Below are 18754 nucleotides of genomic sequence, written 5' to 3'. Positions count from 1 at the left end.
GCACCAGCGTTCAGAAAATTGCTGGTGCCATGCAGGTCTCCTCCAGATCTGTCAGTATATGTGTGCCAGTACCAGATACAATCTGACAGGAAGAATCATTGAACTACTACGGTGTTCTAAAATTTTCTCGGACCCGTGAAAAAAAATCGGACCTCGTCACTTCCGGTGATAGGAGTCTCAAGTGCGCATGCGCATAAGACATTATCTTGGTTTGGTAAACTTATAACACATAGCGGGCAGCTGAATGAGAGGAGGCGGGGCTGAGGTGGGACGGAAGACACCGCCGCGTCATCTGCAGAGCTGAATAGAGGAGGCGGGAGAGGAGGCGGGACGGAGGTGCGGCTGTGTAATAAATGCAGGACTTTAGCGACTCCTTGTTTTATTATCTTTAGCAATTATCATATTATTTATCCTTAGGATTTCATTACATTTACTATTTATATAATACAAAATAAGAAATACTAAATGTAATGAAATCCTAAGGATAAATAATACGATAATTGCTAAAGATAATAAAACAAGGAGTCGCTAAAGTCCTGCATATATTACACGGCCGCACCTCCGTCCTGCCTCCTCCACCAGCTCTGCATATGTGTCCTTCGTCCTCCGTCGCACCTCAGCCCCGCCTCCTCTCAATCAGCTGTCCGCTCTCTGTTATAATTTTGCCAAACCTCGAAAAATGTCTTCTGCGCATGCGCACGGACGACTCCCATCTGCTGTTTTGTGATGCTCTATCACCGGAAGTGACGAGGTCCGATTTTTTCACGGGTCCGACAAAATTTTACAACACCGGCACTCCACAGCACCATGGTAGTTCATTGACCACCACAAGCCAACAGCCACAAAGGATGTTGGGGCTTGTAGTTCATTCACACACAGGGAGGGGGTTTAAAATCACACAGTTGCCACAGCAATGAAAACATGTTACATATTCCACCCTAAAAATGGAAAGGCATGTGCTCCATATTCTTGCTTAATTCAATGGTTTTTATTGACAAAACTCATAAATTATTTCAGTTTCAAAAGTCTTTTTATTAAAGAGGTTTTCAAACATAGTGAAAAAAAACACATTTCAGGAGATAAGGTTATCCAAGCAATAACATAAGAGTGGATATAATACAGAACTAAGTGCCTGGGAGATCCAACCTACAGCAAACATTTTCTGCCTTCATGGGGTGTACCCTGCAGAACCTGGCCTACATTCTTAGGATATTAAAGAAGTATGGCCAAAACTCTTTTGACCATACTTCTCCTGTGGAGTGCATTTATTTCTGCACTCCTGTGACCCAGGATCAGCCAACAGTGGGCTAAAATCTACTGTCAGCTGACATCCCAAGTCCGGTCCAGACTGTGCAGGGATCCCGATAATATTGTCGGGATACACCAAGATGCCGGACTGGCAAAGTCTCAGTGTGGTGAGAGCCTGAGCCAGCAGCTCACACATCCTCCAGTCTGGCGCACCAACCACAGGTTGAAGGAAAGAAACATGATTCACCGTCAGTGTTGATGGGGGAATCCCTCCGGCTGCTTGATTGTGTTCTGACAGCGGGAGGTTTCCCAACCGTCAGAATACAATGATCACTGCTGACAATGATCGCATGAAAAAAACCTGACAAGCTGGTTGTACTGAAGTTGATCGTTTGGCCAGCCTATGGTGTGAATTTCTGGTTGCAGGAAAAAAAAAAAAATTGCACGATTCTCAATTTCTCCCATCAACACACTGTTGAAAGGGGAATAAGTGATTGTCTTCTCCCAGCGGGGGGCGGGCAGAGGTAGCCGTCCCTGCTGGGAGAAGACAGTCAATATTGCTAGCAGCTATAGGAGCTGCTAGTGATAATCGCAAGAGAATCCGGTAGCCTGGTTGTACCCAAGTTGATCAATCAACTTGGTGCAATCAGCCTGTCAAGGAACCGGTCGAGACTCAAACAGTATATGCCTGGCCTTAGGGTGATGCTGACTGCACCAATGCTCATGCTGTGTTGTAATCAAGCCCATTGTTGATAATTACTAGTAACTTAAAAAAGGATGCTGAACGAGCTGTTACAGTCATCAATTCCACATGGTGCAGGGCAAAGTGAATATACAGTGGGTACGGAAAGTATTCAGACCCCCTTAAATTTTTCACTCTTTGTTATATTGCAGCCATTTGCTAAAATAATTTAAGTTCATTCTTCTTCCTCATGAATGTACACATTATGGCTGCCACGACGCGCCGACTACAAAAAATCGTCGACGTGCGTGAAAAGCGTCTACGCGTGACGTCACACGCCCCCTGGCTGGCCGCCGCGCCGCTTGAAATTCCCCCGCCGGGCTCCGTCCACACCGATGCCGGAGACAAGACCATCCACACCGATGCCGGAGACAAGAGGTGAGCGCTGACCGTCTCCAGCACCCCTGTACTCCGCCACAGCTTCTGCCGCAACGCCATCCTCCCCGATCACCCAGCTATTTAAGAGATGTCACATGTGTGGCACTACACCGGCTTGTACTGTACTGTGGCGGCTTGTAATGGCCTGTACTAGGTGGGAGGGCTTACTGGGGGGTCTGTACTGGGAGGGGGCTTACTAAGTGGTCTGTACAGTACAGACCACTTAGTAAGCCCCCCTCCCAGTACAGACCCCTCAGTAAGCCCTCCCACCTAGTACAGACCCCTTAGTAAGCCCCCCCTCCCAGTGCAGACCCCTCAGTACGCCCTCCCACTTAGTACAGTCTGTACAGTCTGCCTCTTCAGAGAAGCCTATCCAACCCACACCTAACAAATATACCTCCATTTTCTCCATCAACCCATCCCCCACGGTTATAGCCTTTTGTTTCACTTGACCCTCCCTTCTAGGCCTAACGAGCAGGGCCCTCTAATTCCTCCTGTTTTGAACTGTATCGTAACTGTATTGTCTTCCCTCACATTGTAAAGCGCTGCGCAAACTGTTGGCGCTATATAAATCCTGTATAATAATAATAATAATCACATGCGAATGTTCGGTCCTGGACGCAAGAAGGGTGAATGTGCCCTCATGCAGATCTGCAGCACACATAAAGACTCTAAACGTGTAAAAAAATATGCAACTGGCTAAAACTGCAATACAGCTGTAAAAAGTGTCTATTAAGACATTTTCGATGGAATGATTTAAAAGAGATATTCATCAACTGTAAAGTGCACAGCAGCACAGAAATTCACACATTTACTTCGGGTGAAAAGGAGCAGAGTAATGAGGCAGCAAGTACAAGCTAAGTATGATAGGTGTCAAGCGGATACAAAAAGTGTTAGGATGAAAGATTTGTAAGCAAAGCTGAAATACCCAGCGATCTATCAGAAAACTCCCAGAACTTCACAGCTGTATTCAGCATGGTCCTTCATAAATACGGTCAATACTGATAACTGCAAGGCTGATACACATACTGGAGCAAAAAAAAAAAAAGAGTGAAAATAATCAGTCAAACTAATTCTGACTTTATACTTAAAGTGGAGTTCCACCCATTTTTAATAAATAAGTCGGCGATTACGTCATTCGGCGATTCGCAGTGTGTGCTGGGATGCATCTCAGGCCATGAAATCTCGCATTATTACACAGGAGATGAGCTGCACTGCGTGCTGTGCCCCGCCTTCGCCCCGCCTCCTCTCAGTGAGGATATAATGCTTTCAGTCCTCGCTCACTGAGAGGAGAAGGGGCGGAGGCGGGGCGGAGGTGGGGCGGAGGCAGGGCGGAGCACGGCCTCAATACAATACATTCAGTACAGCTCACTGAGAGGAGGCGGGGCGGAGGCGGGGCAGAGCACGCAGTACAGCTCATCTCCTGTGTAATAATGCGAGATTTCATGGTCTGAGATACATTCCAGCACACACTGCGAATCGCCGAATGACGTAATCGCCAACCGGACCCGGAAGTGAGAAGAGGATAAATAAAGCAGAAATTAAGGTATTTACTAGAAAGAAAAAAAACCTTTCCATTGGTAAAAGTCGTTTTGAAGGGGATTACATACATCTAAAGTCACTAAAATGGGTGGAACTCTACTTTAAGGAAAATCAATCTAGGCACTTCATCGGGTATATACATTTATAATGTATCTTTTTTTTTTTGTCTTTCACGCATGAACAACTGGTATGCTGGGCGGCACAGTGGTGTAGTGGTTAGCACTTTCACCTAGCAGCAAGAGGGTCGCTGGTTCGAATCCCAACCACAACACTACCTGCCTGGAGTTTGCATGTTCTCCCTGTGCCTGCGTGGGTTTCCTCCGGGTACTCCGGTTTCCTCCCACACTCCAAAGACATGCTGGTAGGTTAATTGGATCCTGTATAAGAAAAAAAATAAAAAATTGGCCCTACTGTGCATGTATGTGAGTTAGGGACCTTAGATTGTAAGCTCCTTGAGGGCAGGGACTGATGTGAATGTGCAATGTATATGTAAAGCGCTGCGTAAATTGACAGCGCTATACAAGTACCTGAAATAATAATAATATGCTGGCCGTAGATTTGTTCTGCTACATAGTATAGATCTACACCCATCATCCTACACAATAGTGGGCTGTGTGTCTTCTGTTGACCAAGGCTGTTAATGTACACTGCCTGAGTTTACACAAGGTAGATCACTGTACATTAGTCATGATATGAATGTAATTTTTAGACTCTTAAGGAGAAGTATAGCTGAAACTTTTTTGGCAATACTCCTCCTGTGGATCACAGTTGTGCAGCTCGTTCTGCACTTCTGTGATCTGTTTTCAGCCGACAGCGGGCTGAGGCCCACTGTCAGCAGACGTCACAGAACTGGTGGTCCAAGTTCTGGAAATATCACAAACATATGGTCGGAATCCATTCAAAAGCCTGGACTGGCACCAGGCTCAGCATCTTAGCGATCCGCCAAGAGCCTTAGCCAGTCCCTCACGTCCCCTCCACAGCCCAGCGCTCCACTGAGCACTGGAAGAGAAAGCAGAGAGCTGCTAACTGGCAGGCACGGCTCTCTGCTCAGAGCAGAGGGGAGAACTAAGCGATCAGCTGTCTTTGATTGCTCAGTTCTCACTACAGAGCTGGTGGGGGATAAACCCACCTATGCCAGTATAAATCAGGGTGGTTTTGATTTAAATCAAGTCGATTTAAATCATGATTTTAATCACAAGTAAAAATGCTTGATTTAAATCAACTCGATTGAAATCATAATTTAAAAACATCAAAAACTGTCATCTTTGTCCTGCAGCGGCTCCTCCTCTGACCCGCTGTTGACTCACGACAGTCCCATTCACTTAAGGGTCCTTTCACAAGGGCGATCAGATCCAATTTGCCTGTCAGTTCTTAAGGCGGACCGGATCGGATGCTCCATGCATCTCTATGGGGCAGCGGATGTCAGCGGAGACATCTCCGCTGACACCCGCTGCTATCCGATTCCGATCCTGTCCGTGAAATACGGACGGATGGAAACCCTATTTTCCATCCGTCTGGTGGATCAGATCAGATGGGATCGGATGAGAATGGACAGACGGTTTGTTCCCATCCGATCTCCCCATAGAAGACAGCGGGGATCTGACAGCTCCATCTCTGCACACAGAGCAGAGACAGAGCTGTCATCCGCCTGCTCAGCGGGGATCGGCGGATGGCACATCGTGTGAAAGGACGCTAATGGCACAGCTGGTGATGCGGCAGTGACAACAGGGTGAGGGATGTGGCAGCAGCAGGTGAGTGGATGCCCGCTAACAGGCGCTGCCATGATGGATCTGAAATGACAGGTGCTCTTTAAATATAAGGACTTATTCTTGTTGGTAGTTGGTGTGAAATTGTGTGAATGCATCAATGCAGTGCTTGGATTCATTGAATTAGTTTACCAAAAATGTAAATATTGCAGAATATACACCCTCATGCTACATAACTAAGCTTCATTTCATGCTGAATAAACTAAATTATTAATGTAACTTAAATACAAAACTATCTTTAGATAGATTTTTACTCCAAAAGAATTTTATTAAAATTTGATAAAAATTTTAAAAAATATAGCCGATTTTTATTTTTTTTTTTAAACATTGATTTTTATCCACCCTGGTATAAATGTTTGGTTTCTCTTTTAAGCCCAGTACACACATACTGAAAGTTGGCCAGTTTAGGATTGGTGGCTCTTTTGGCATTAATGTATTCTATTGGCTAGAATATGAATTTATTCTGCCGATTAGAATACATTAATGCTCCTCTCCTGAATGCGCTGGTGACCGTTTTTTTTTTCCAGCTTGTGAACGCTCCTCTTCTAAAACTCTTGTAGACTCCAGCATGGTCACATCAGCTAACATACAGTTGCATTTACATGCTGAAACATAAATGCCTGTAAAAGCAGCATTTATTTCTGCCCAGTGTGCAAAAGGCCAAAGATTATTCTGCAACAGAAGGCAAGCTGTTGTTCCACATTAGATGTGGCAGCATGGAATAAAGAGCTTTAGAGTTCAGCCTACAACTAGCGAACTATAGATAGCCAATGACAGCTTCTAATTCTTCCATGAGATCAGCACTGACGTGTAAGGCTGTACATCCCTGACACTAAACCTATGAAGGTGTACATGTGTGTCATTTCTGACAAGAACATGGCCTGCACAAACACAGCAGACTATAGGGCGGCACAGTGGTGTAGTGGGCGGCACAGTGGTGTAGTGGGCGGTACAGCGGTGTAGTGGGCGGCACAGTGGTGTAGTGGGCGGCACAGCGGTGTAGTGGGCGGCACAGCGGTGTAGTGGGCGGCACAGCGGTGTAGTGGGCGGCACAGCGGTGTAGTGGTTAGCACTTTCACCTAGCAGCAAGAGGGTCGCTGGTTCGAATCCCAACCTTGACACTACCTGCCTGGAGTTTGTATGTTCTCCCTGTGCCTGCGTGCGTTTCCTCCGGGTACTCCGGTTTCCTCCCACACTCCAAAGACATGCTGGTAGGTTAATTGGATCCTGTATAAAAATTGGCCCTACTGTGCATGTATGTGAGTTAGGGACCTTAGATTGTACGCTCCTTGAGGGCAGGGACTGATGTGAATGTACAATGTATATGTAAAGCTCTGCGTAAATTGACAGCGCTATATAAGTACCTGAAATAAATAAACTATAGGCCGGTGTGTTACAAGGTGAGACAGCGATACTTCTGTATTAGTTATGGACTGGCAACATAATAAGGCCAAGTCCACATCTATCCATGTCCACTTCTGTTCGTTTTTAGTGCATGAGTATTCATGTTTTTCTTTTTTGTATTAGGACCCATAGCAGATGAAAATTCACACAAAAAAAAAAAAAAAAACAATAGATATTCCTAATTTTTACAAACGCAGCACACAAATGTGAACAGCCTCATTGGATTTAATTTTTAGGATGCATGCATTTTTGCGTGTTCCACAAAAACACATGTTGTGAACCAGGCCTATTCGATAAAAAAAAAATAATAATAATAAATCACCCAGCCTACTGGGAAAGATGGCAAAATGCAAACAATGCTTGCCATACACTGTATGATTTTCAGCAGGTTCATCAGGAACCAGCCAAAACTCAGCGTACGACCAGCCTCATTCAGTGGGTGGCGCTGTCAGATGCCTCCCACCAATAGTCCCTGAAATAAAAATTTGAAGGAGCTGGGCGCAAAGTTTTTTGTTTAAAAGGCGACTCAAACATTCAGATGCAGCCGCTGTCTGGGTATTTTGCAGCTAGTGGGAGATTCATCCATCTGCACTGTATAGCAGGCTGAACAAAAATATACTATCAGTGTACAGCCAACCTAAAGCACACAACTATAGGAATACATTCTATCCTGCAGAAAACAATCTGATACTAACCAGCAAGAGGAGACTTGTACAGGAGGAACACAGATCAATATGAACTGCTTGTACAGGTTTTCATATTATACCGATGCCAAAATGTCAGACAAAACACATTTGTATGTATAATCATGCACTACGTATGTGGAGCAATAAAGGTTAGAGTCCCTCAATGTTGTGGTGCTGGGCAGTGTATTACCTGGCCATGGCATGCCTTGTGGTGCAGTTTAAAAAATAATTATTATATATAAAATAATACATGTATATAAAAAAAAAAAAAATTACCAAATGCAAACAATTACTTCTAAAGCAAGATGCCTCTGGCCCCTCTTACATGAGTGTTCCATCTGTCCATATTAAATCCCTCTTTTTGCAGATGGAAAATGGACAGTAATGTATCCTAATGGGCGTGCGGTTGTGTACTGACTACATACACACACACCTTTAAGGCCTCCTTACATGCCACATTTGGCAAGTAATTGTTTTTCTTTGGGGGGGGTACCTAGTTTTGACAGGTACCGGCTTCTACTTCCGCTCGGCCACCTAGGTGGATCGAGCGGAAGTTCTCCTCCCCCCCCCCCCCCACATCCTCCCTGCAATCTTCTGGGACACGTCACAGGTCCTAAAAGATTGCCCGGCCATTCAGGATGCGCAGCGTGACTCACACATGCGCAGTGCGCACCTGGCTGTGAAGCCGCAAGCTGTCAGAGCCTGGTGCCCACACTAGTGACGCCGGCGCCGGAGAGACCTGATGCTTTGGGCGGCCGCATTGCTGGATCGTGAGACAGGTGAGTGTGTGTCAGCAGCTACACTTTTTATAGCTGCTGGCTTTAAATAAACACAAAACCAAATGGAGCTCCACTTTAAGAAAGGACCTAAACTTCTGTGTTTATTCTTGAGAAAGATTGTCTTTTCCATCAAAACGCCTTGAAAGTGTTAATAAATAAATAATAATAATAACCAAACTCCCTGTCCACTTACCTTTAAGCAAAGGTAAGTGGACAGGGAGATGAAGCCTGCAAAAACTTTCATCTCCTCTTGGGAAGGAGATGGGCAGGCATTGAGAACAGGCAGTGGAAACAGTCATTAGTGACTGCTTGTAAAAACTCCCAGCCACCACAAGAGGGCGCCAGTTCCCCACATTGGAAGCCTCTCTCATCCCACAGAAGAAGGCCGAAAAGCCGGGGCCTCAATTTCCGAACGGCGCTGTAGTCCATGCACTCAGGGAGGAGGTGGGGGCGCAAAAGGGACAGAACACCTCCTACAGGGCACCCCAGGCACCAGGTCACTAATTCTAGTTGCCAATGCGACCTGGCGCCCGGGGTTTGTCGAGCCCTGATGTTAAAGCCATATGCACACTGGGCGTTTAGTCATTATGCATCCAAACCTCACATTTTCGTGCACCCAGGAGGTACAGTCACTATCCAGCCCATCTTGCCTGCAGCCCAAAGTCTATGGAAGGGTGAATAATGCTGGGACTTAAAGGAGTTGTAAAGTCAGAAGGTTTTTTTTTTTTATCTTAATGCATTCTTTGCATTCGAATAAAAAAACTTTCTGCATGAAGCAGCCCCCCAGCACCATTAATACTTACCTGAGGTCCTTCTCTGTCCAGCGATGCCCACGAGTCCCTTGGCCGTCCGGGACTCTCCCTCCTGATTGGCTGGCACACAGCTGTGGTGCCACTGGCTCCTGCAGCTGTCAATGTCAGTTAGCAATCAGGAGAGAGAGGGGGCGGGGCCGAACTGCAGCTCCGTGTCTGAATGGACACACGGAGTTGCAACTCGGGTGCCCCCATAGCAAGCTGCTTGCTGTGGGGGCACTCGACAGGAGGGAGGGGCCAGGAGCAGCAAAGAGGGACCCGAAAAGAGGAGGATCCAGGCTGCTCTGTGCAAAACCAACTGCACAGAGGAGGTAAGTGTAACATGCTTGTTATTTATTTATTTTTAAAACAAGACTTTACAATCACTTTAACTCTGTATGGAGATTAGGGCTTTATTGGTTCAGAGACATATGATCAGACAAGGGGATATTCTATGTTTTGGGCATATGTCTATGAACGCATAGGGCCCTAAACCTGGGTACCAAAGTTGGTACGGCTTGCAGCCACAGTGTATTTCAGCCTGCCATAGATTCGGAGGGAATGGATGCTGTGCCTGTGCCTCCCGGGTGCACAAAAACATCAGGATTGGACCAACATGTAGTGAACCACCCAGTATGTACGTGGCCTAATATGTATGTAGAGTGGTTAGGGTGACAGTGTGTTAGTGTTATGGTGCCAGGCAGTGCCCCTCCTATGACACGCTGGTGGCACAATCACTGTCAGTACACACGATCAATGTCAACTGCATGTGAATCTTTTATATCAAATCTATGACAGAACATACATCAACATTAAGCATGCAATACGTACACTGTATTACCAAAAGTATTGGGACGCCTGCCTTTACACACACATGAACTTTAATGGCATTCCAGTCTTAGTCTGTAGGGTTGAATATTGAGTTGGCCCACCCTTTGCAACTTTAACAGCTTCAACTCTTCTGGGAAGGCTGTCCACACAGTTTAGGAGTGTGTCTATGGGAATGTTTGACCATTCTTCCAGAAGGGGATTTGTGAGGTCAGGCACTGATGTGGACAAGAAGGCCTGGCTCGCAGTTTCCGCTCTAATTCATCCCAAAGGTGTTCTATTGGGTTGAGGTCAGGACCTTGTGCAGGCCAGTCAAATTCCTCCACTCCAAACTCATTCATCTATGTCTTTATGGACCTTGCTTTGTGATTTAAGGGGTTGGGCTTGGCCCCTTAGTTTCAGTGAAGGGAATTCTTAAAAGGAGTTGTAAAGTCAGAAGGTTTTTTTTTTTTTTTTTATCCTAATGCATTCGAAGTGCAGCAGTGCCCCTCGGCCCCCGATACCAACCTTTAGGTCCCTCTCTGTCCAGCGATGTCTACGAGTGTCTTAGCTGTCCGAGATTAGCCCCGGTTGGCTGAGACACACCAGGGGCACCACTGGCGTCAAAGGCAGCTAGCCAAACAGAAGGGAGAGTGGGCGGGGCCGGAGCTCTGTGTCTGAATAGACACAGCGAGCTGCGAATCGGCTCGGGTGCCCTTATAGCAAGATGCTTGCTGTGGGGGCACTTAACAGAAGTGAGGGGCCAGGAGCACTGAAGAGGGACCCAAGAAGAGGAGGATCTGGGCTGCTCTGTGCATTTTCACTACAACAGAGCATGTAATTATAACATGTTTGATATTTTTATAGGAAAAAAAACACACAAGACTTTACAATCACTTTAACCACTTAAGCCCCGGAAGATTTTACCCCCTTCCTGACCAGGGGGTTTTTTGCGATTTTTTTACTGCGTGACTTTAACGGACAATTGCGCGGTCGTGCGACGCTGTACCTAAACGAATTTCACACAAACAGAGCTTTCTTTTGGTGGTATTTGATCACCTGTGCGATTTTTTGATCACGCGCTATAAACAAAAAAAGAGCGTAATTTTTGCAAAAACAACATTTTTCACTTTTTTTTATATGAAATTCCCCCCAAAAAAATGTAAAAATCAAAATTTTTTAACATTTTCGGCCAAATTGTTTTACGCTACATATGTTTGGGAAAAAAAAAAAAAAATCGCAAAAAGCGTATTTTGATTGGTTTGCGCAAAAAGTTATCGCGTTTACTAACAAAGGGAAAGATTTTTGTCATTTTTGGTGTTTTTTTTTTTTTAACGAGTAGTGGCGGCGATCTGCGATTTTTTTTGCGGTACTGCGACATTGCGGCGGACAGATTGGACCCTTGGCTGACATTTTTGACACTTTTGGGGGTACCAGTGACATTACTGCAGTAATCAGTGCTATACATATGCACTGTTACTGCAAAAATGACACTGGCAGGGAAGGGGTTAACTGTATTGGACAGGGAGGGGTTAAGTGTGTCCTAGGGGCGTGTTTCTAACTGTGATGGGACATGGCTACTAGTGTAAAAACAGAGATCAACGGTTCTACGTAGTAGAACCGTCTGATCTTCATTTTTACACAGGGGAGAATGACAGGCGGCTTGTTTACATAAGCCGCTCTGTCTTTCTCCCGCTGTACCGGCGATCGTAGTGTGACCGGCGGACATCGGGTCCGCCGGTCACACGCCCGCACTCCTCTGTGAACGAGCCGAGGCGGGCGCGCGCCTCAGCGGGCGCGCGCCTCAGCGGGCGCACGCTCGCCCGCTATTGGCTCTAGTAGCAGTGACAGGCGAGTGACGTAGATCTACGTCACTTTGCCTGGCCAGGGCTGACTGCCGCAGTAAATATACTGTGCGCAGTCGGCAACCGGTTAAGGCGGCAGCATGCCAAGACATTTTGGACAATTTCATCCCCCCAACTTTGTGGGAACAGTTAAGAGATGGCACCTTCCTGTTCCAACATGGCTGCGCACCAGTGCACAAAGCAAGGCCCATAAAGACATGGATGAGCGTGTTTGGGGTGGAGGAACTTGACTGGCCTGCACAACCCAATAAAACACCTTTGGGATGCATTAAAGACTGCGGGAGAGGCCTTCTCGTCCACATCAGTGCCTAACCTCACAAATAAGCTTATGGAAGCATGATCAAACATTCCCATAGACACACTCCTAAACCTTGTGGACAGCCTTCCCAGAACAGTTGAAGCTGTTGGCCAACTCAATATTGAACCCTACGGACTAAAGCTGGATACACACTATCCAACTTTTGTGGTTAGATTTCCTTCAGATTTACCTTTTCTATGTTGTGCAAGGGCCTGCCAGATTGCATACAAATTGAAAGTGTTTAGGTTTGACCTCATATTATATGGTTTTGGTAAGTCTAAAGGAAAAAGTCTTCAGAAAATCTTATAGTGCGTATGACCCATAAGACTGGGATGCCATTAAAATTTATGTGCGTGTAAAGACAGCTGTCCCAATACTTTTCGTAATCGAGTATGTGGCGTGGGGATGGTACCATTGTGTTAGAATTGGCAAGCTGCCAAGCAGTGTCCCTCCTGTGGCATTGTCTGGATCAATCTCCCAGCAGTATCAAGAAACCTACAAATAGCTACACCAAACCTGCCCAATGCAGACAATACTCCTAGGTGAGGTCACCATATGGCACACCTATATTTCCAGCAGAAGAAAACCAATTGCTGCCTGATCCAGCACATGATGAGATCTGTACTAGGGGCGGTTGCACTGCATGGGATCTGTACTTGGGGATGTGCACACCATGAGATGTGTACTGGGAAGAAGGTGCACACCATGAGATCTGTACTGGGAAGGAGGTGCACACCATGAGATCTGTACTGGGAAGGAGGTGCACACCATGAGATGTGTACTGGGAAGGAGGTGCACACCATGAGATGTGTACTGGGAAGGAGGTGCACACCATGAGATGTGTACTGGGAAGGAGGTGCACACCATGAGATCTGTACTGGGAAGGAGGTGCACACCATGAGATCTGTACTGGGAAGGAGGTGCACACCATGAGATCTGTACTGGGAAGGAGGTGCACACCATGAGATCTGTACTGGGAAGAAGGTGCACACCATGAGATCCGTACTGGGAAGGAGGTGCACACTAGACGACACATAAAAAAAAAACTGTGCTAGAAGGAGAAATACATTGAAATCTGTAATACAGAGGAGGGGTACACAAGATCTGTACTGTGGGTCGGGCGCACAATGAGTTCTATACTTGGGGGGGGGGGGGGGACACATCATGAGATCTGTCCTGGGAGGGGACATGAGAACTGTCCTTGGGGGGGGGGGGGGACATGAGATCTGTCCTGGGGGGGGGAATGGGGACATGAGATCTGTCCTGGGAGGAGGGGGGGGGGGACATGAGATCTGTTCTGGGAGGAGAGGGGGGGGGGGACATGAGATCTGTCCTGGGAGGAGAGGAGAGGGTACATGAGATCTGTCCTGGGAGGGGAGGGTACATGAGATCTGTCCTGGGAGGGGAAAGGAGATCTGTCCTGGGAGGGGAACAGGAGATCTGTCCTGGGAGGGGAACAGGAGATCTGTCCTGGGAGGGGAACAGGAGATCTGTCCTGGGAGGGGAACAGGAGATCTGTCCTGGGAGGGGAACAGGAGATCTGTCCTGGGGGGGGGGAACAGGAGCTCTGTCCTGGGGGGGGGGGGGACAGGAGATCTGTCCTGGGGGGGGGGGGACAGGAGATCTGTCCTGGGGGGGGGGGGGGGGACAGGAGATCTGTCCTGGGGGGGGGGGGGGGACAGGAGATCTGTCCTGGGGGGGGGAACAGGAGATCTGTCCTGGGGGGGGGAACAGGAGATCTGTCCTGGGGGGGGGGGAACAGGAGATCTGTCCTGGGGGGGGGGGGAACAGGAGATCTGTCCTGGGGGGGGGAACAGGAGATCTGTCCTGGGGGGGGGAACAGGAGATCTGTCCTGGGGGGGGGGAACAGGAGATCTGTCCTGGGGGGGGGGAACAGGAGATCTGTCCTGGGGGGGGGGGGGACAGGAGATCTGTCCTGGGGGGGGGGAACAGGAGATCTGTCCTGGGGGGGGGGGAACAGGAGATCTGTCCTGGGGGGGGGGGAACAGGAGATCTGTCCTGGGGGGGAACAGGAGATCTGTCCTGGGGGGGAACAGGAGATCTGTCCTGGGGGGGGGAAACAGGAGATCTGTCCTGGGGGGGGGAAACAGGAGATCTGTCCTGGGGGGGGGAAACAGGAGATCTGTCCTGGGGGGGGAAACAGGAGATCTGTCCTGGGGGGGGAAACAGGAGATCTGTCCTGGGGGGGGAAACAGGAGATCTGTCCTGGGGGGGGGAGACAGGAGATCTGTCCTGGGGGGGGGGGGGGACAGGAGAACTGTCCTGGGAGGGGAGGGTACATGAGATCTGTCCTGGGAGGGGACAGGAGATCTGTCCTAGGGGGGGGGGGAGGGGGACATGGGATCTGTCCTGGGAGGGGGTACATGAGATCTGTCCTGGGAGGGGGTACATGAGATCTGTGTACATGAGATCTGTCCTGGGAGGGGGTACATGAGATCTGTCCTGGGAGGGGGTACATGAGATCTGTCCTGGGAGGGGGTACATGAGATCTGTCCTGGGAGGAGGGGTACATGAGATCTGTCCTGGGAGGAGGGGTACATGAGATCTGTCCTGGGAGGAGGGGTACATGAGATCTGTCCTGGGAGGAGGGGTACATGAGATCTCTCCTGGGAGGAGGGGTACATGAGATCTCTCCTGGGAGGAGGGGTACCTGAGATCTCACCTGGGAGGAGGGGTACCTGAGATCTCACCTGGGAGGAGGGGTACCTGAGATCTCACCTGGGAGGAGGGGTACCTGAGATCTCACCTGGGAGGAGGGGTACCTGAGATCTCACCTGGGAGGAGGGGTACCTGAGATCTCACCTGGGAGGAGGGGTACCTGAGATCTCACCTGGGAGGAGGGGTACCTGAGATCTCTCCTGGGAGGAGGGGTACCTGATATCTCTCCTGGGAGGAGGGGGGGGCATGAGAACTGTCCTGGGAGAGGGGACATAAGATCTGTCCTGGGAGGGGGGGGCATGAGATCTGTCCTGGGGGGGGGGGGCATGAGATCTGTCCTGGGAGGGGAGGGACATGAGATCTGTCCTGGGAGAGGAGGGGGGGACATGAGATCTGTCCTGGGAGAGGAGGGGGGGGACATGAGATATGTCCTGGGAGAGGAGGGGGGGGGGACATGAGATATGTCCTGGGAGAGGAGGGGGGGGGGGACATGAGATATGTCCTGGGAGAGGAGGGGGGACATGAGATATGTCCTGGGAGAGGAGGGGGGACATGAGATATGTCCTGGGAGAGGAGGGGGGACATGAGATATGTCCTGGGAGAGGAGGGGGGACATGAGATATGTCCTGGGAGAGGAGGGGGGACATGAGATATGTCCTGGGAGAGGAGGGGGGGACATGAGATCTGTCCTGGGAGGGGACATGAGAACTGTCCTTGGGGGGGGGGACATGAGATCTGTCCTGGGGGGGGGGGAAGGGGACATGAGATCTGTCCTGGGAGGAGGGGGGGGACATGAGATCTGTTCTGGGAGGAGAGGGGGGGGGGGGACATGAGATCTGTCCTGGGAGGAGAGGAGAGGGTACATGAGATCTGTCCTGGGAGGAGAGGAGAGGGTACATGAGATCTGTCCTGGGAGGAGGGGAAGGTACATGAGATCTGTCCAGGGAGGGGAAGGTACATGAGATCTGTCCAGGGAGGGGAAGGTACATGAGATCTGTCCAGGGAGGGGAAGGTACATGAGATCTGTCCAGGGAGGGGAAGGTACATGAGATCTGTCCTGGGAGGGGAAGGTACATGAGATCTGTCCTGGGAGGGGAAGGTACATGAGATCTGTCCTGGGAGGGGAAGGTACATGAGATCTGTCCTGGGAGGGGAAGGTACATGAGATCTGTCCTGGGAGGGGAAGGTACATGAGATCTGTCCTGGGAGGGGAAGGTACATGAGATCTGTCCTGGGAGGGGAAGGTACATGAGATCTGTCCTGGGAGGGGAGGGTACATGAGATCTGTCCTGGGAGGGGAGGGTACATGAGATCTGTCCTGGGAGGGTACATGAGATCTGTCCTGGGAGGGTACATGAGATCTGTCCTGGGAGGGGGTACATGAGATCTGTCCTGGGAGGGGGTACATGAGATCTGTCCTGGGAGGGGGTACATGAGATCTGTCCTGGGAGGGGGTACATGAGATCTGTCCTGGGAGGGGGTACATGAGATCTGTCCTGGGAGGGGGTACATGAGATCTGTCCTGGGAGGGGGTACATGAGATCTGTTCTGGGAGGGGAGGGTACATGAGATCTGTCCTGGGAGGGGGTACATGAGATCTGTCCTGGGAGGGGGTACATGAGATCTGTTCTGGGAGGGGAGGGTACATGAGATCTGTCCTGGGAGGGGAGGGGACATGAGATCTGTCCTGGGAGGGGAGGGGACATGAGATCTGTCCTGGGAGGGGACATGAGATCTGTCCTGGGAGGGGGTACATGAGATCTGTCCTGGGAGGGGACATGAGATCTGTCCTGGGAGGGGACATGAGATCTGTCCTGGGAGGGGAGGGGACATGAGATCTGTCCTGGGAGGGGACATGAGATCTGTCCTGGGAGGGGACATGAGATCTGTCCTGGGAGGGGACATGAGATCTGTCCTGGGAGGGGAGGGGACATGAGATCTGTCCTGGGAGGGGAGGGGACATGAGATGGCACAGGACGGGTACTCGGGTAACTGCCCCCTGTCTGTCTCCCTCTTCCCGAGCCGTACATCAGGACCCCGGTAACACTCGGCCAATACATGCCATGCCGGTGCTCGGTGTCCCGATTGCAGGCGGTCTCCAGTGACAGCTCAGCGCCACGTCTGACAGCTCCACCTTGCACTCAGCCCCAGGCCGGCTCCGATGCCGCTCTCTCCCCCGGCACTCACCTTCCCAGAAGCAGGGCGACCACCAGCAGCAGCACTGCCAGGAGCAGAGCGGAGACCATCGGCATAGTGCCTACCCGGGGAGCCGGGACACCGACACCGGCCGACCGGTGCTTGCCCTATTCACAGAGCTGTGTGTGAGCATAGAGATCCCTCCTCCTCCGGGGAGGAGAGCCGCTGTCCGGGAACAGGAAGTGAGGGGTCGGTGGGTGTGTTCTGCTGGAAGACCCGGATACTTCCCTTCCAATAGCTGGGGGTCCCCCCGGGACACAAGCATGCAGGTCGGATCTCAACTAGGAGTGAAGGAGAAACAACAATGTCAGCCGAGACTGATAGCTATGGCTGGATAATACAAGGAACAGTGATGGAGAACAATGTTAGGGCCACAAAAGAAAGAAGTGGCCCCACGTTACCCCCTTGTTTCTAAATGAATTCTGTTCCTATTAGAGTTCTGTGGTGTCTCTCTAGGTCAGCTTTGCTGCTTTTTATTTTTTGTGTTTCAGGTGACAAGCTGGCTGCTGTTGCTAGGAGGATTTACCTCAGTTGCTGGGCAGATCTTAAATCAGTTGTACACCCGAAAACGAAAAAAAAAAAAAAAACCTGCAAGACAAAGGCATAATGAGCTAGTATGCATCGCATACTAGCTCATTATGTATTACTTACCTAAGAACGAAGCCCCGACACGGACCCCCGGACATCGCTGTGGGCGCCGCCATGATCCCTCGGCATCTCTTCCGGGTTCGGCGGCTCCGGCGCTGTGATTGGCCGGAGCCGCGATGACGTCACTCCCGCGCATGTGCGCGGGTGTGATTTTCCCGGCAAGGAAGACTGGAGGTCCCCCCGGACCTTCAGAGCGCGTGAGCGGCTGCATGCACTGCAAATATCTCCTAAATCGTGCCTGTTTAGGAGATATTAATTGTACCTACAGGTGAGCCTTATTATAGGCTTACCTGTAGGTAAAAGTGTCAAAAAGCGGGATACTACCGCTTTAAGTCTAAGATTGGTGATAGATCTTCTGTGGGGAAACAGCGGACCAATGAGTGCAATCTTCCCCCTGTATATTCCCCCTGTCACTGGGCGGAGTCAACAGTTACCTCAGGTCTGTCCTTTGGACTTCTTTCGGATCTTCTGACCGGTTCTCCTGCTCACCCTCCCCTTGTTACGGTCCAGCTTTATGGGGTAATGGCACCAAGTTTGTAGGTGGACAGTTGTCAGTCAACTGTTATTTGGTTGGTTTAAGATAGTGCTGCTTGAGTTACACAGGGCTGACTCCTGCAGCGGATCTGCTGCTCAATGGGTAATCTGTCTGTGGAGCACCTGGATGACAGGTCCGCTCCGCTGGTGCAGAGCCATCATGGACATAGCCCACTGTTCTCTATGGGGCAGTCGGGTGGAAACAGACCGTCTGTAGCAGATCAGGTGTCGGCGGGTGTCAGCAGACACGTCATATTGGAGGTGTTTGTACTATCCTGGCATTTTAGGGCCTCTAAAAGCGTTATAAGTAGTCAGTAAATAAAATGTGCAAGTTACGCTCTTAGAAAGCCTGAAGGTGGTCATTGGAATTTGTGCCCCCATACGCGGCTAG

At 49.7% G+C, this 18754-nt stretch overlaps 1 protein-coding gene across 2 annotated transcripts in view; it reads right to left on the bottom strand.

Moving 5' to 3' along the window:
- Window positions 1-17345, bottom strand: part of BLTP2 (bridge-like lipid transfer protein family member 2) — a 213208-nt gene extending 195863 nt beyond the window's left edge. For both annotated transcript variants that reach the window (XM_082247020.1, XM_082247021.1), the window contains exon 1: window positions 17173-17345. In XM_082247020.1, coding sequence (XP_082103146.1) covers window positions 17173-17237 — 65 coding nt within the window. In that variant the 5' untranslated portion in view covers window positions 17238-17345. The remainder of the gene's footprint in view (window positions 1-17172) is intronic.
- Between the last annotated feature and the right edge of the window lie 1409 nt (window positions 17346-18754).

Source organism: Pelophylax lessonae (assembly GCF_965119305.1).
Source record: "Pelophylax lessonae genome assembly, chromosome: 2".
Taxonomy (NCBI): domain Eukaryota; kingdom Metazoa; phylum Chordata; class Amphibia; order Anura; family Ranidae; genus Pelophylax; species Pelophylax lessonae.
This window is presented reverse-complemented; position numbering and strand designations above follow the sequence as displayed.